The sequence below is a fragment of the Symphodus melops genome (assembly GCF_947650265.1).
Source record: "Symphodus melops genome assembly, chromosome: 2".
Classification (NCBI taxonomy): Eukaryota; Metazoa; Chordata; class Actinopteri; order Labriformes; family Labridae; genus Symphodus; species Symphodus melops.
The window spans coordinates 23,586,361-23,602,202 of NC_136692.1; the positions used below are offsets into that span (position 1 = coordinate 23,586,361).

A 15,842-nucleotide genomic window follows, 5' to 3' on the forward strand; every position below is an offset into this window, starting at 1 on the left:
ATACAGTGTAAAACTGTACCATACAAAGAGGACAAACAAATACAGTTTATTCTCCCTTCAAAAAAGTCAAACATAGTGATATCTTTCTTGATTTTATATTATGCAGGTGTATGTCCTACTGCTCACCTTGTAGACAACAGTGGCCATGAACTGTGGGTAAGGCTGCTGATTAGACAAGAACTCTCCGATGACCTTGTTCATGATGTCCTGTGGCGGGAAGAAGTCATCGAGAAACTGGGGTAAAATCCTGGACACCACCCGAGCCTCGCTTGGTAAACCTTTCCGGATCCTATAAATGGAAACATCATCAGAGCAAATAATGACAGAAAATGTAAAGTAAACGCTTTGCTGAAAAGTATCAGCTACTGCAAATAAATTATTCTGACCCATGGGTACACCTTTTAGGAAGGTGTCCAAATGTAGATTGTGTAGTGTGTTTAGCCTGCCGTTGGTACATCTTTAAAAAAAAAAGTGCAGTTTCTCGTATAGTGGAGGTTGTTTGAAAAGTTTTTGTACCTGTCAAAGAGCACCGAGACCCTCTCCATGGCAACAATGATGGATTCACTGTCTGGGGCCTGTGGGTCAGAGTGGGTGGGGCGACTGGCAGGGCTGGCTTTCTCCTTGCCTGAGGAGAAACCAACATGACCCGACGTAACGCCCAGCGCCTCTGCTACGGCAGAGCCAGAGTCACCCTGACCTCTAACCCCTGTCACGTCTGAACCTGACGCAAGCACCGCTGAGAGAACGAGAAAGGGGGGTGGCACGGGTTGAACCAGTGGGGGAGAGGTTAGAGTGGGTAACAAGGACATTGATATCATAAGATTCAGATTAGAATTTAGCTCCCTTAGGTCAATTCACATTCTTCAGACGTAAGAAATTGTTTCTGAAAGTATTTGAGATTTTTAATAGTCACGTTTTGTAGGGACATAATTACCAAATAATCCTCTCCTGTCACCTGAATAAGATTTAGCTTGTTTTGCTAGGAGAAGGAGAGGTATGCATAGGATTGTAAGTCAGTTTACATTTGCAAGAGCGGGTTTACAAGAACAAATTTGTAGGCTGGCTCTTAGCAAGAGATGTTATCCAGCCAGTCACCAAAAACATGAAAGAAGTTTGAAAAAGTAGAAGGGGCCGACGTAGGGGTTTGAGGTAGGGTATATATATATCATACGCATGTATACAGCACATCTATCACATGCAAGAAGCAAGCAGGTACTGTGTGCTCAATGTGATATCAAGCATGATTACAAGGTTGGTGAAAGCTGTTAGTAAGCATAAAAAAGGTGTGTAGTAAATACACATGGTTCTCACTTGCATTGGGTGTTTAACGACCTGCGAGTATAACTTTGATAATAGTTTATTAATGACAAGACACAATCTAAAATCTATTTGGTTAACCCTGTTATCTTACACATACAGGGCTGGAAAGATCACATGTGCAGACAGGACCTTAAGCTGGAATTGAACCATAACCTTTTCTGTTCTCAAGCCAAGTGTTCTTTGAGCTACTGCAGACCATACACCATCATTATCTGCTTATTGTTATTGCAGAGGCCAATCATTAATGTGTGATCAGTGGGTTGGTCACTTTGCACCATGGATGCCCTGATTTAATATAAACACTATCAAAGAAGACCGCAAGTCAAGTCAGTGCTGCTTCAGTGAGTTTATCTGATAACAGGTGCGACAGAAGCTCAGTCTGTTGGGACTTTGGTTGGGAACCGGAGGGTTGTCAGCCGAAGTCCCAGTGTGGACCAAAATACGGAAGTTGTTCCGTTATCAGGAGATGTGCCAGGTAAATTCCCTTATTGCTGATGTGCCCTTGAGCAAGGCACTGAAGCCCAAATCTCCTCTGGCATGCTGACGTGTTTCCAATAATGCATGTCCACAAGTCCTGTGTGTGCATGTGTGTGATTTGGGCCTATGTGTGTGAGAAGCATGTCCCTAAACCTGAATTTCAACCAGGGATTAATAAAGTATTTCTATATATATAAATATATATGAATACTAATTTTTAAAGTGCATGAGAAAATTGTATGAGAAAGAATGAACAGCAGCAGAAGCACAACTAACATGTATGGTCCTTCTATTCTGGTGATTTAACAGAAAGGCAGAACCCTGTGTATCGGCCGTGTTAGCATCTTTCTTACCAGTGTACATGCAGGTTAGCATGAGACCCAAGGCAGCCATGGCTCTGTGCGGAGACGGCATGTTGACTCTGTCCACACTAAGTTTGACCAGCGCTTCGCCATCAACACGTGACAGCTGCTCTGACAGCAGAAGGCGCTCCAGACCACGAAGCACACAATGATAGATGACTGAGGGAGTGGAGTCCTCGCTTGCTGACACCATCACACCACACAACTGGAAATAAAAAGCAAATCATGAACACTGACAACTTTATTCATTGAATGCAAGATAAAAATACAACCCTGATGTTTAATGTATTACATTGTAATAAAATAACTGAATGTTGTGTACCTGTATAACCCCAGCCATAAAGTCCGCTCCAACATCCAAAGGGTAGTTCTCCATCATGTAGAAGGCCACTGCGCACATTACCAACACATGCTGCTGGTTATGCAGGTTCACACAGCTGCAGAAACCAAAGAGAACATACAGAGTAAATGACACTAAGTTCAATTGAAAGCACTCAGCACTATGCGTTCTGACGTATGAAGGGTATCACATAGTGGCTAAAAGTTGCATTGCATCTGAAGCTTTTTTCATGATTGTATTTATTTGTTGTGACTAAGTGTGGGCCTGTTAGGTGCGTATCCATGTCCCATTTCCCCACCATATGTTCTTTAGTAGATACTGCTCCTTCTATTCCAGTATATTTTTCCCATGCTGACTTGTTGGATTCTTGCATTCTGGTTAATCTTGGGTAATTTCTGATTTCCAAGAAAAACTATATTGAAATTGGGAAAACCCATGTACCCCTGCACTCTAACCAGTTGCTGAACGGCAGAGTGGCCATTTCTAACTTCAATTATTTTTTTTCATTTTCACTATTTTTTTTCAATAGTTTGTTGCCAGTCTAAGGGTTAAGGCGTAAATCACAGAAAAGTCATTGACTTGCATAAGCAACATCTTGCTTCCCAAGGCTCTTTCCTGATCAATGCAGCGTATTAGATGAAGAGATGCGTCAGAGTTTTTTGAGAGACTTAGGACGATGAGTGATACTCACTGAGCAATAGCCCTGAGGTTTGAAAGCAGATAATCAGAGACAATTGGTATAAGCTGTTTGGCTGTGTCATCCAGCAGGTCACACTCCAACACATACAGTACTCCATGCAGAGCTCCCATGCGGCTGGGCAGGTGGGTGCTACGCAGAGTAGTTTCCAGCAGTCGACACACAGGCTCGGCTATTGCTTTGTCCTATAATCATATATTAAGTTGTCAGAGTTTTCATACACTGTAGTCTCTCACTTTAATGGTACATCACGACAAGCGAAAAAATCATTCCACTGTCAAAAAGGGTCTCCAACCAACACAAAGCCATACTCACCATGCCCAGTACAGCAGCAGCCTTACAGATGGCAGGCACCAAGTATTGATTAAGGATCTCGTCTTCTGGAGGGTGGAGCTTCTGCAGTTCCATCAGGGTGGTGAACATCATGTCAAACTGGTTCCTCTCTGTGAACAGGTCTGACACTGCCAGCAGCTAAAGACAAAAAAAACAAAAAAAAACAACAAAAAAACAAAACATGGGTAGATAGTTACTGTCTTATTTCTGTAGATCACATAAAATATTAGCTTCATATAAGGGCAGGTATTTATTGTAGGGATGTACAGTATATTGTAGCTCACCGATCGGACCACTTCACTAATGAGTATGGTCGGGGTCCTCCTGTTAGTCGGGGAGCCAGGGATCAACCACTGGCTGTAGAGCTCCAGGAGAAACTGGGAACATGAATGAATGTCCACACCTGCACGATGCTTCCTGAAAGCACAGAAAGATAGAAAAATGTTTCATTGCCCTCTGTTATTTCAATGCATTTTGTGTTGGCATTAAAGAAGCGTGGGAGTGTACATGTCTTCATTGATTTCTGACCTAGAGTTGATGGGAGACACAGGGGGGGAGGTGGGGGCTGGAGTGTCTGTTTCATCTTCTTCATCCTCACCCCATTCTTCCTCTCTCAGTGGGGTGATGTTGTTCCCTAGCCAAACTGAGTGGATGGAAACCTGGCAGGAAGATTACAATGTAATATTCTGCGACAGAAAGTCAGTCAGCCAAAAAATAACACACCTTAACTAAGGTTCATGTTACTAACAACTTATTCCATTTGGACACATCTCTTACCTGTCCTAATTTGTAGTCCATGTTTCCCATTTCCCTCTCTGTGTTAATCTGAAGCAACAGCTTCTCATGGCTGATTAGTGTGCCGGCTGAAATACAATTAAACAATGAATTAAGAATGGCAGGTGTGATAGCAGCAGGAGGTGGTAGTGTTTGAATGTTGTATTACCAGCTGAGGCAGACGACAGCGAGGGTACAGGGTCCCAGGCGTGGTATGGGTGGTGTGTATGGACATTGTCTCTCTTTGACACAAGGGCCTGAATCTCTCTCTCCACCTCACCCCTAATCACTGCAAGTTTCCTTCCAAACCTGAGTGCATTCGACACAACGAAATGTTAAGTAGTGCCAAAAATTAAGCATGCAACAATATTCCATGGAAATTCATAAAACTTGCATTGCTACCTTGTCTCCAGGGCTTTGAGGCTCTTATTGCGAGGCTGCTGTTCCAGACAGCTGACTGCAGGGTTTCCAGCAGAAGGCAGGGTCATGGCACTCAGCACCAGGCTGGTGATGGCCTGCACTGCTAACACATTCAACTGGGTACGCTCCAAGTCCTCCTGAGGAAAAAAAAAACAATCATTGAGAAAAGTGAACAGAGGGCTACAGAAAAGCGTTTGCAAAATTAACAGCAATGCATGTTAAGTTTCAGATGATTCCAGGCTTTAATACATAAATCCTTGCATGTTTTTCATTCAAGTAGACAATGGTATCAGTGTTTATGCAGGAATGAGTTCTGTTAATATATCAATATCAGTAGTAGCTTGTTTCAGGAGTCAGGAGAAAAATTGTGTTATGGGAATACCTCCTGTTGCGTCTCCTCCTCCTGGTCCATAGTGATGGGTTGGGTGACCAGCACCCCCAACAGAGTAGCCCAGGTCTCCTCAAACTGAGTCCTGCTGCTCCAACCTGAGCAAAAAACAGCAAAATATATTAGGTGACAGATCATTTCGGCATCAGTATGTGTCAAGATTATACTGGCCTAAATGTGGCATTTAAGGCGATAATTGTTGAACACTCCGTCATATATTAATAATAGAAAATGATAAATAAGTTCCAATACCCAGTGTGTTGATGCGGTAGAGAAACTCTCTAAAGACATCTTTTTCCTGTAGGAAGTCCACGGGGATCTCAGGCAGTGTTGTGCCAAACTCACCTCCCGGCTGAGGGGACCAGCCCAGTTTCCAGACCTACAAACACACAAAGTTAATAAACCCAAAAATGGATGTACACAAATTTGAGGGATAGTCTTTTTCACACTAACCAATGGAGGTACTCGGGTGTAGCAGTTGACCAGTGGGAGACGAGAGAGGCTGATGACAATGTTGCGCAAGGTAGGCGTAAGGAAAGCAGGAAATGCACCATTTCTATGATGACCAAGAGCAAGGATGTTCTGCAGGCCTTCCACTAGCTCTGCCATGATTTCACAAGCTTGCCACTCTAACATATCTGCAACAAAGACAATGTTATAAATATTTTTATTTGTTGTCATATATCTTTTTGCTTTGACTGAAATTAATCTTAAAGGGAAAACATTACACATTTCACAAAGAGGGAAAAAAATCCCGGAAAAACATCCAAGCAGTTTAATAGAACGTCTGTGTGATAACTCACGGTCAGCGTGTGCAGAGTCGACTTGGTCTTCTTCAGCCTCTCTGTCTGCCTTTGTCCTTTTCTTCACTGGATGCAGAAGCTGGTCCCCAGGACTCACAGCCACTATGAAGCCAAGAGGGAAAAAGGTTGACCAGGATCTCCATTGAAATGACATGAAGACATTTTGAATCTAAGGACAATCATAGCATGTGAACACAGTGACTGCACAAATGTCCTGCTTTTTCTATTCACCTGCAACAATGATGAGGCGTAGGCAGTAGATGAGGGAGCATGTGTGTGTGCTGTACTCGGGGGTGGAGAGCTTGTTCCAGACGCAGGGCTGCTGCAGGGACAGACAAAGGCAGGACAAAGCCCACTGAAGGTCCACACTGAGGGGCAGCTTGTCCCGGAGGAGGTGCCATACAACCACCTGGGCAAAAGATAAAATCAGTGAGAGATGAAAATCATCAGCAGATGACAGCAGACTACCAGGGTATACAATTCCTACAAAGTTGGGACATTGTGAAGTGTAAATCAAAAGTGGATTTAATTATTTGCAAAACATAAAAACTCCATATTTAAATTAAAATGGTAAAAAGACAAAATAACTATTTTATTAAACTGGAAAATGTCATTGCTTTGGGGAAATTTGAATTTGATGCCAGAAACAGAAATCAAAAAAGTGAGCTACGGTCCATATTCACCACTTTGATGAATCAACTTTGTCCTTTGACATTTTGTAGGTATTTTAGGAACAAAGGAGTCACATTTCTATTATTTTGAAAGTATAAATGTTGGATTTAAGCTGTGCAACAGTTCGGGGTCTCTTTTTTTCCTGTTTCATGCTTCATGATGCTCAAAATGTTTTTAATGGGTGATAACTTGGGACAGCAGGAAGGCTATTTCATCAATTAACCTTTTTTAGCCTTTCTGTTGTAGTACGTCAAGAATGTGGTTTTGAATTGTTGAGTTGAAAAAAAAAAGGACTTAATTGAAAAAGAAGCTCCAAATGCTGTAGATATGGTTCAATATTAATGGTGCCTGTGCAGATTATTCATGCCCCCATACCATCACTGACCCTGGACTGTGGACTGACAACAAATAAGTAATTTTCTACCTTTATCACATCACAATTAACACGTGATGGCATGGCTGGCCAAACATTCAAGATAATTAATGTAATTTGTACCCCATAGATTAAATTACTGTCAACACTATTTTAAAAAATAAAATAAAAGTGAAATAAAAGTTTCTTTCAAATTAAGTTTAAATCTATAATCAAGATACAAATAAGTACAAGAAAAAGAAATGCTTAATCAGGTTTTGATTTTTACCTCAGTGGCAGTGCAAGTGAAACTGGTTATAAGGTGCTCCTTTTCAGAGGGGATATGTAGGGATGTGGGCAGCTGGTTCACACTCAGAAGGTACTGGGAAAGAGCTCTGCAGAGTGACAAAACCCTCGGGTAGAAACCAGGCTCACCTGAAAAAAAAAAAAACGGGGGAACTTATGAATAAAACAATAACATTTTAATATGGCTGTGAACTGATACTTTCCTTTCAGTGTTCCCCCTTACAATTTAGTTTTATAACCACATTTTTTCTTTTCTGTAATTTACCAGAATATATTCAATTTTATTGAAAATGTGATGATCAACTGAATAAATGTGTTTCTTGAAAAACTTTGCATGCATTTCTGAAAATGGACATGCCTCAAAAGCAAACTCTACCAGACCTCACCAGACTGTCAGCGTGAGGTCTGATGTTGTTTAATACCTCACACCACATGGTCAGGATTCTTGCATAAAGCAAATACAATACTACTCCAAATAGAAACAGACAGATGCCCAAGCATGTCACTTCCCCTCAAGATAGTTTAAGTTCAGAATTTATGTTAAATGAATAATGTAAATCAAGGTTATTTAATCATGCACTTCGATTACATTTCTTAAATTGAATGCAATTTCCTCCAATAATTTCCCTTTCCCTTCCATTCTCACCATACACATCAGCGAGTTGCTCCCAGTAGGGCTGTGACTGCGAGGGTGGCAGGAAAGACTGGTGAGGGACTGGAAGTGATCTAGTGATTGCTGCAAGACGCTCTAGGGTGGACTGCAAGGCAGTCTCAAACAAGAGTGAACCCTGACCCCGGGCTAACCGCTGCAACCCCATACTCAGGCATGGGCATAGCAGGCTTATGTTGAACTCCTTGGGAGAAAACCACAGATTCAGATGCAATAAATACCTTTTATAATTTTTTGTATGTTCAAGAATAATGATTGTTCAATTCTGCAAGTCTGTCTCACCTTGCAGCTCATAATGCTTAACAGGTCAGCAGGAGGTAGTTTGGTCAGGAGTTCTGTTGTCTCCAACAGGGAGACATCTCCATGAAGGCAACACTGAGACTTCACCAGAGCAACGTACCACTCCTAAAAAAACAATTCAACTAAAAATTAACTTTTTCATTCTGCAAGATCGAGACGCTTTAAAAAAAACAACACTAACAATCAGCTTCACTAATCTTGCACCTTATCTGCAATGACCAGTTCAGGGGCAGGTGGTGGATACCCATCCAATGGGTGAGATGTTACAGGAGGTGTTGGGCTTTTGGTGTCGGTAACAGTGGCCCTGAACCTGTCCAGCAGGGAGTAGAACCTCTGATGCCTGTAATAAGAAACATTAGAAATGGACTGATGCATAACGTCAACAATCCATTCACTCCTTCTGATGTGCACAAAACCCAGAAATCCCAGGTGAGAAGAAACGTATACCTTCTTAACAATGTAATGTGTGTGTTGTGTCTATCACAAGAAAAATGTATGACAGTTTAGTGACAACAAAAATTACAACTTGTGGCAGAACAAAAGAGAGTTACCTTTGAGCCAGGCCACTGGTCTGCAGGTATTCCTGGATCCTGTCCAGTTCTTCCACAGGCAGCTGGGCTATACTGTTCTACAAGGGAAATAGACACTACACAATATTAACCTGAGGGACATCAGAAGTAGTGTACAAAAGAATGACTGTTTGATTCACACGAACAGAAAAGAGCTGTTTGCATCTGAACATGTTTATTCATCTATTATTTTATTCAGTCTTCTAAGGATTTTTAAGATCCCTACTTGTATGGTTCAACACATGAAAGAATCATACGTGACCACTGGATGAAGAGAAAACAAATAGATATATACTGTAAATTCCGGACTATAAGCCGCTACTTTTTTCTCACACTTCGAGCACTGCGGCTTCTACTCCGGTGCGGCTAATGCATGGATTTTTTATGGGGGACAATGAGCTTCTGCCGCAAAAACATTTGACTTCGTCACGTCGGATCTTAATATCAGTCATTTTGCGCTTCATGCACGCACCCTCATGATGAAAAACACACAGAGAAATACATATGATGCAGTTTTCAAGTTAAAGGCGATCGAGCTGGCTGTCAAAGAAGCTAACAGAGCTGCTGCACGTTAAGATGACACTGACAGCGACAACAGAGACTGAGGAAGTGAGTAATGAAGTCATTCTGAGGCAGTGAATGGAGGGACTTTTTCTTGTGAAATATATTACGGTCATCTTTTTCATCAGCCGTGTTACAGACACCGTCGGCTAGGCTTCGTATTGTAACGGTTCATGTTGTAAAGTCAGTAGTTGATAATGTGTTCATAATTCCGATTATGTGGAGAGTCAGTGAATGCACCAGCGAGAACGTGTTGAGTGGCTGTATGAGAGAACGCTGGGGGAGAGAGTTGGATTGTTACGGCAAGTTATGTGTGTTGCTCTCTGCTGTAAACGGCGTGGTCACGGCCGACAGTGATCGGGTTATTAAAAGTTATTATTTGAACGCTCTCATCGTCCTTTAACGTCCGTACGGACGCTACAGTATTTGCGGATGTTACCGGTAGCCTACGTCTGTGTAAATAGCTCTTGTTATAGCGTGGACACCTGCGGCTTATAATCAAGTGCGGCTTATATATGTACAAATACATTTATTTACTTATTTTTAGCCGGTGCGGCTTATATCCAGGTGCGCTCAAGAGTACGGAATTTACGGTACTTATATATTAAACTGTACCTGTAAAGTCTCAGCTAGCAGCATCTCCACCCTGCGACACGCAAGTGTATCCACCATGCGAGCCAGAACCCGGAAGGGTGTACTTAGCAACTTGTCAACATACAACATCAGCAGGGAGCCAGACTGACTCAGGTGTATGCCTTCCAAACACTGCAGAGTCTTTTTTAACATGGTAGGCTGCAAAGGACAAGATAAAGTTAGTAAGGTTAGAGGTGATTTTGGAAAGAAGAAAGGGGTTTAAGAAAAATGGGGGGAAAAAACAATAGGATAGCACATTCAGAAATAAGGAATACTAAGCTACCTATGTAAAGAGTAGTAAAGATTAAACATTTAGAATTAAAAAGGCAAAACAAGAAGACATTCTAACCTTCAGAGTTTCTTCAGTCCATTTTATAACTTTTTTTTTTGTTTTAACTGTTCGTCTTTTGATAATTTTGGCTGTGTAATGCTATTAATAATCCCTGATAGAACATGCCACTTAAGCATTAAAAGTCACATATTAGGGCCTTTATGGGGATAATATATTCATGTTATGGGCCTACTAAAGTACATTTACAGTGGCTAATGTTGAAAAAAAGTCTTGTTTTTAGCTACTGCCGCTCCATGCAGTCTATCGCATCGGCCTGTATTTCTAACACTCCGAAGTGCCCATGAGCAGGGTTCCCACATGTGCCAGCCAATCTGCTCTCTCGTAATTAGTCAGTCATTCGGCATTGTTCTCTTTCCTGACCCTTTTACCATACTGGGAATGCAGACTGTTGCTCTGAGTGGAGCAGCATGAGCTTGTGTGCTTGCTCCAACAAGCCAATGGGCTTGGATCACTGATATCACACTGACGTGATGTCACACTGGCAATTTTCAACAAGCGGGGCTTGCGGTTGACTGTAACATGAAGCTACTGCTAACAGGAGGATTTATGAGAAGTTGCGTTTCCGCGGATTTTGTTTTTTTTAACGAAATTCAGAGAATTCTACTCAAGCTTGTGTCCTAGATGTGCCTAAATATGCTCAAGACACCTGGAAAACACACTAAAGACCATATAAAACCAGAAAAAGCATAACATGGGACCTTTAAAAAAAAAAACCCTCTCCATAGCAGAAAAATCAGAAAAAAGGGTGTAATCTCACAGTAGAAAGGTTGTCACAACGGGATTGGATTGCCTGGATGAAAAGACCACTGGCAGCCGAGTTGCGGTGCACAGCACTGACAAAATCTTGCACTGGAGGCTCATGGGAAAGGCTGATGAGGTCACGCACATGGTTGACTATCAGCCACGTCAGATGCTCCGAGTCATGGAGGTTCTGACACTACAAGAGAGAGAAAAAATATTTCACTCACTAATTTTTGCAATTTTGCATTTTTGATTTTTTACAAACACGCTTGTTTATATTCAATATTTCCTACATTCCAAAAGGTCTCACCACATAGTCACAGAAGAGGATGAGGGCTCCCCTGCGCACAATTTCTCTGTTGACCATGGCTAAACGAGTCTCAGGCTTGTCCTCTTCTCCTTCCCCCAAGGAATGAGGGCTCAGTAGCTTTGTACATGACAGACTTTGTCTCCTTACGGAAGATAAGGGATGGAGAAAGGGTTGACTGTAATAGGAATCAAAACTGTACAAAAGCTCCGACAAGGACTTACATTGAACAACCTACTAATATTTTACAGATTTGTTCATTCTAAAAAAAAGACTTACTTTTACTGAGTAAAAAACCCTCTCAAGTGCTATGTAATTAAAAATAACACCTACTGATATTGTTTGATATAGGGTCAACTAATCTGGTACTAAAAACTTTCCACATCACTGTGAGATGAATTTCAGCCATAGTTGGGTAGTTGAGTATTCCCCTGTTTTATTGTAGTTGAATGATTTAGCTGTAATAATAATAATAATAACACATTTTATTGGTAAATCACTTTACATTTTTAAAATAAAACAATACATTTGACATGTATTGTTACCTTGGTGTCTGGTGCACCTCTGCCCACCACGAGTAGTTGGTGTAGTTGATGATGAGGAGAACCTGGCACCACAGCAACACTAGGGAGGGGTGGGTGGTGATCAAGCACTGCACCATGCTGTTGAGACCTTCCAAGGGGTAAAACAAGTTTGCCTCAGTGCTAGTCTGTCCACATCCGCTCTCATCCTTTAGGAGACGGCTAGCTGCAGCTGTGATCCTGCGAAACATTCCTGTAACAGACAGAAAATGAAATAAGAAAAAGGACTAGCACTTTGAGAAATGTTATGTGCACCACAAAATATAATCAAAATATATGTCTGTATGCTTTCAAAAGCATACAGCCCACACTTTCTCTACATTTTTAATGAAAGAAAAATGACTGATGTAAGCTCACCACTTTTGAAGACATGTATGAGACACATGAGTAGTGTTCCCAGCTGCTGGCAATAAAAGGTGTGTTGCTGCTCTGTAATGTCCACCTTAATCTGTCTGGAGGAAATGTCATCCAGCAACACTCCGACAAGCTGGAGCAAAAACCTAGGAGAAGATGGGATTTATATATATTTTAAAAAGAAATAAAAATAGACAAATTAAAGCACTGGATTGTGTAAGAGCCATGTTAGAGAGTATAAAGTATAAGCCACAATTTTTCCAGCAAGTGTCGCCTTTGGATTAAGGTGTTAATCACTATAGGTAGGAACTTTCATGGGGTGTTCAGGTGTGTTGTTGGATAGGGAGCAGATACACTTTTTTGACCACTGTATGCCACACCACGCAGAGGAAACGGAGAAATAGAAATTGGAATATATTGAACCAATGATGGAATGAATACTTAATAGTCTGTAAACAAAGAAAATAGACTTTCTTATTTCACAATCTAAAGCTCAGGAGCGAAGCAGCAAGCGCAGGAATTAATAGGCTAGATTAGCCAGTCTATGTTGCCCCTCAGTGGCTTTAAGTTTAGGCTTGGCTGCTCTAGATTGGTTGAAAAAAGCAAGAACATAGGTACCGCCTGGTGCGGTCACTTGTCTGTCCATATTAGAGACCAGATAACTTTGCTTGTGCAGACTGCCATAACAATTATTGGTGTTAAATACCCATTTCTTGAAACACACTATAAGCAGTCTGTTACCAGACAGACAGAAAATAAAGTATAAATCCAGGAGATGATTCAGGGTCCCTCAGACCAGGCTGAAATACAACCAACTTTCATTATTGATTCTGTGCATTACATTTCAAAACAACATGTTATGTCGAATGTGCTGAGGGTCGTGCAATATTCCTACACTACATTTTACTGCTGTCAGAAGGGGGTCATGTATATGTGGACATTGATATATGGAAAGGAATGCTGTAATGTGATGTATCATTTTGGGGGGGTATTAACTCTGTTAATGTATAATTTGGAATCTCTGTTACTCTAAGACAGCGATATTAAAGTACAACTCATCTTATGTCACATCTTAACTCCAAACTCAAGATTAGAATTAAACTAGACACAGCTAGGACTCTCACTAACCTGGCAAAGGTTTCCTCAGGTGGAGCTTTTTGTGTCTCATCATTAGGCACCTGAGTATCAATAGTGGTTTGTTCATTTTGGGAGGGGCTCTGCTGATGGAGCCGATGGATTGTGTGGCAGGAGAGGAGATGCGGAGAGAGGGAAAGTTCATGGATCCGGGAGAGGACAATGTCCTCAGTGGACTGGGAGATGAGTACTCGGAGCACCGCCAGGATACCAGACACCCACAGTTGGACTGTAGTTACTGATGCCTGGAGGAGTGGAGATTTTATTTGAATCAAACATCGATATTTTGCAATCACATCACAGCTGTTCTGCTTGATTTGAAGGTGCATCATATCTAAAGTGATTAGAGCATGTTTTGTTTGTTTTGTTATCACACGGGACATCTCACCATGCTTGCTGGGGTGGTGAACATACTCTTGAGTAGCATATCCACTGGTCTCAGAGAGGAGGGGGCCACTGTCTCAAACAGAGTGTTTAACACTCCCAACGCCTCCGGAGAGTCCAGGTGCATCTGAGGAACAACACAAAGAAAGGAAGGCTGAAACCAGTCCATTCAAAGAATCGCAGGAATATCATGAAGTGTCAGCAGCTGTAGAGCAGAGGAGGTTAGTTGTAATAAGCAGGCAGTATCACGGCAGTGGAAGAATTTTGGCTTGCCAAGACTGTCTTGTTGTAATATTGGCACACGGGTTTTGTCTTCACTTTCAGAGAAGTTCACAAATAGCATAACCAAAATGATGCAGCATTTAATCAACAGCACAATGAGAAGCTCCAATCACCTCCAGATTCTAGTAAAATAAATTGTGAGAGAATCGTATCGTGAACTCAGTATTGTGAACTCAGTATCGTGAGTTAAGTGAACCATTACATCCCTGATCTTAAACAATTGAAATCTGGAGGCCTGTTAACCAAGCAACCACGTAGCTGCATAAAGATAAAAAGAATTGGGTTCAGGTGGCTAAAGTGACAAAATGTTCAGTGATATCTGTAAAACCGCTAACATGTGACAGATTTATTTATGAATATGTTTTGAAAAGGGGAACTGAATGATCACAAAGCAGGTAAAGCCCCATCCCAGCGTTATAATAGGTTAAGCAGCAGACATTGTGTGGTGTTGACATGAAGTCTTGTTTGTTCTTTTGTGGATTTAATGGTTTTTAGTATTTGCTTTTTATTTTCATGTCTAAGCAGTGATTTCAGCTCTCTGTTTTAACAAATGTATAACTCACTGTTGATTATTATCTTGCTTATGAACATATCAACAAAGGCTGTTTCTGCAGCATGCTGTTACTCACTTCATCTAAAATCAACCAGCTCATAATAGTTAAAAGTTTAAAATTGCCGTATAGACGTGTATGCATAGATGTGTCATTGACGGTCTCCATGGCTGTAAGTCACAAAAAGTCATCAATATTATCTTCAATGTTTTTTTTTTAAAAACTAGAGTATAGACCGACCTGCTGCTTAGCAATCAATGGAAGTATCACATCAGCAATCTGCCTGGACAACCGTTTCCACTTGTCTTCATTCTCTTTGTGACACTGCTGCAGCACAAGGATAAACATCTCCAGCACCTACAATGCATGCATAAGCTAATGTCATACAGAGAAAACATTCATGGGATTCCCACGTTGTGTTTGTTTAAATATGTGACCTTACCTGATGGTATTGCACAAGTCTAAGCAGCATGGAGACCACCACCTCTTTCTGGGTGTCCAGCTCTTTACCCGCATCTGCTTTGTTTGAGCCCCTCAAAACAAACAAGTCATGCACTATAGGCTGCAAGGCTGGAATAGCTGGGAAGAAAATAGGAAAGTAAATTTTAAACAATGTTTTGTCTTTTGAAATATTCGTACATGTGCTCCTTCTTCAATAATTTTTTTTAAAAAAAAGTAAAAAAGAAGCATGCGTAACTAGTAAAAGCTAAAGGCCATTTGTGTGTATGTGTGTATCAAATTGAGGAATTTAAATCAAGAATAAAGTTAATTGATAAATGGTTTACAGGTAGAAAATATAATTGTGTGTCCCTCTCACCATGTGTGACAGCTTTCCTGCCACTCGCCATTATGCCATCACATAGCTGGATGATCTTTGGGATGCTTATGATTTGCTTAGAATGGTAACGCTCATAAGACAGCAACACCAGGAAGAAAAAGATGTTGGGAATGATGGCCTCGGAATCTCTGCCAAAAGCACCAAAAGATGTTTAACTCATCCACAGTTAAGCAAGGTTTACATGTTCATGTAATAAACTCTTAACAGGCCTAAAAGATGCATGGCTTTCTGAAAAAACACCTTTTTTATTACTGCAGTGAAAAAAAACAAAAAAACAACCTACCTGAACTGGCCAACCTCAATGTACTCAAACTGCTTCAGGACAAATCCTATGAACACCT

The 15,842-nt window shown here is 41.2% G+C and overlaps 1 protein-coding gene across 3 annotated transcripts in view; it reads right to left on the reverse strand.

Annotated features, from left to right (window-relative positions):
• htt (huntingtin) overlaps window positions 1–15,842 on the reverse strand; it is a 37,657-nt gene that overhangs the window by 1,657 nt on the left and 20,158 nt on the right. For 2 of the 3 annotated variants that reach the window (XM_079337813.1, XM_079337812.1), the window contains 32 exons: window positions 15,785–15,840; window positions 15,481–15,629; window positions 15,106–15,242; window positions 14,904–15,020; window positions 13,835–13,957; window positions 13,441–13,691; window positions 12,316–12,458; window positions 11,923–12,151; window positions 11,381–11,522; window positions 11,087–11,266; window positions 9,960–10,136; window positions 8,766–8,842; window positions 8,419–8,554; window positions 8,197–8,319; window positions 7,891–8,098; window positions 7,228–7,373; window positions 6,146–6,323; window positions 5,915–6,016; window positions 5,565–5,749; window positions 5,364–5,490; window positions 5,106–5,209; window positions 4,706–4,860; window positions 4,473–4,612; window positions 4,307–4,392; window positions 4,058–4,188; window positions 3,814–3,946; window positions 3,512–3,667; window positions 3,191–3,381; window positions 2,482–2,596; window positions 2,151–2,364; window positions 517–736; window positions 127–289 (listed from right to left, as the gene is read on the reverse strand). In XM_079337813.1, the coding sequence (XP_079193939.1) occupies window positions 127–289; window positions 517–736; window positions 2,151–2,364; window positions 2,482–2,596; window positions 3,191–3,381; window positions 3,512–3,667; window positions 3,814–3,946; window positions 4,058–4,188; window positions 4,307–4,392; window positions 4,473–4,612; window positions 4,706–4,860; window positions 5,106–5,209; window positions 5,364–5,490; window positions 5,565–5,749; window positions 5,915–6,016; window positions 6,146–6,323; window positions 7,228–7,373; window positions 7,891–8,098; window positions 8,197–8,319; window positions 8,419–8,554; window positions 8,766–8,842; window positions 9,960–10,136; window positions 11,087–11,266; window positions 11,381–11,522; window positions 11,923–12,151; window positions 12,316–12,458; window positions 13,441–13,691; window positions 13,835–13,957; window positions 14,904–15,020; window positions 15,106–15,242; window positions 15,481–15,629; window positions 15,785–15,840 (4,794 nt within the window). The remainder of the gene's footprint in view (window positions 1–126; window positions 290–516; window positions 737–2,150; window positions 2,365–2,481; window positions 2,597–3,190; window positions 3,382–3,511; window positions 3,668–3,813; window positions 3,947–4,057; window positions 4,189–4,306; window positions 4,393–4,472; window positions 4,613–4,705; window positions 4,861–5,105; window positions 5,210–5,363; window positions 5,491–5,564; window positions 5,750–5,914; window positions 6,017–6,145; window positions 6,324–7,227; window positions 7,374–7,890; window positions 8,099–8,196; window positions 8,320–8,418; window positions 8,555–8,765; window positions 8,843–9,959; window positions 10,137–11,086; window positions 11,267–11,380; window positions 11,523–11,922; window positions 12,152–12,315; window positions 12,459–13,440; window positions 13,692–13,834; window positions 13,958–14,903; window positions 15,021–15,105; window positions 15,243–15,480; window positions 15,630–15,784; window positions 15,841–15,842) is intronic. The other variant, XM_079337814.1, reaches the window with a different exon arrangement.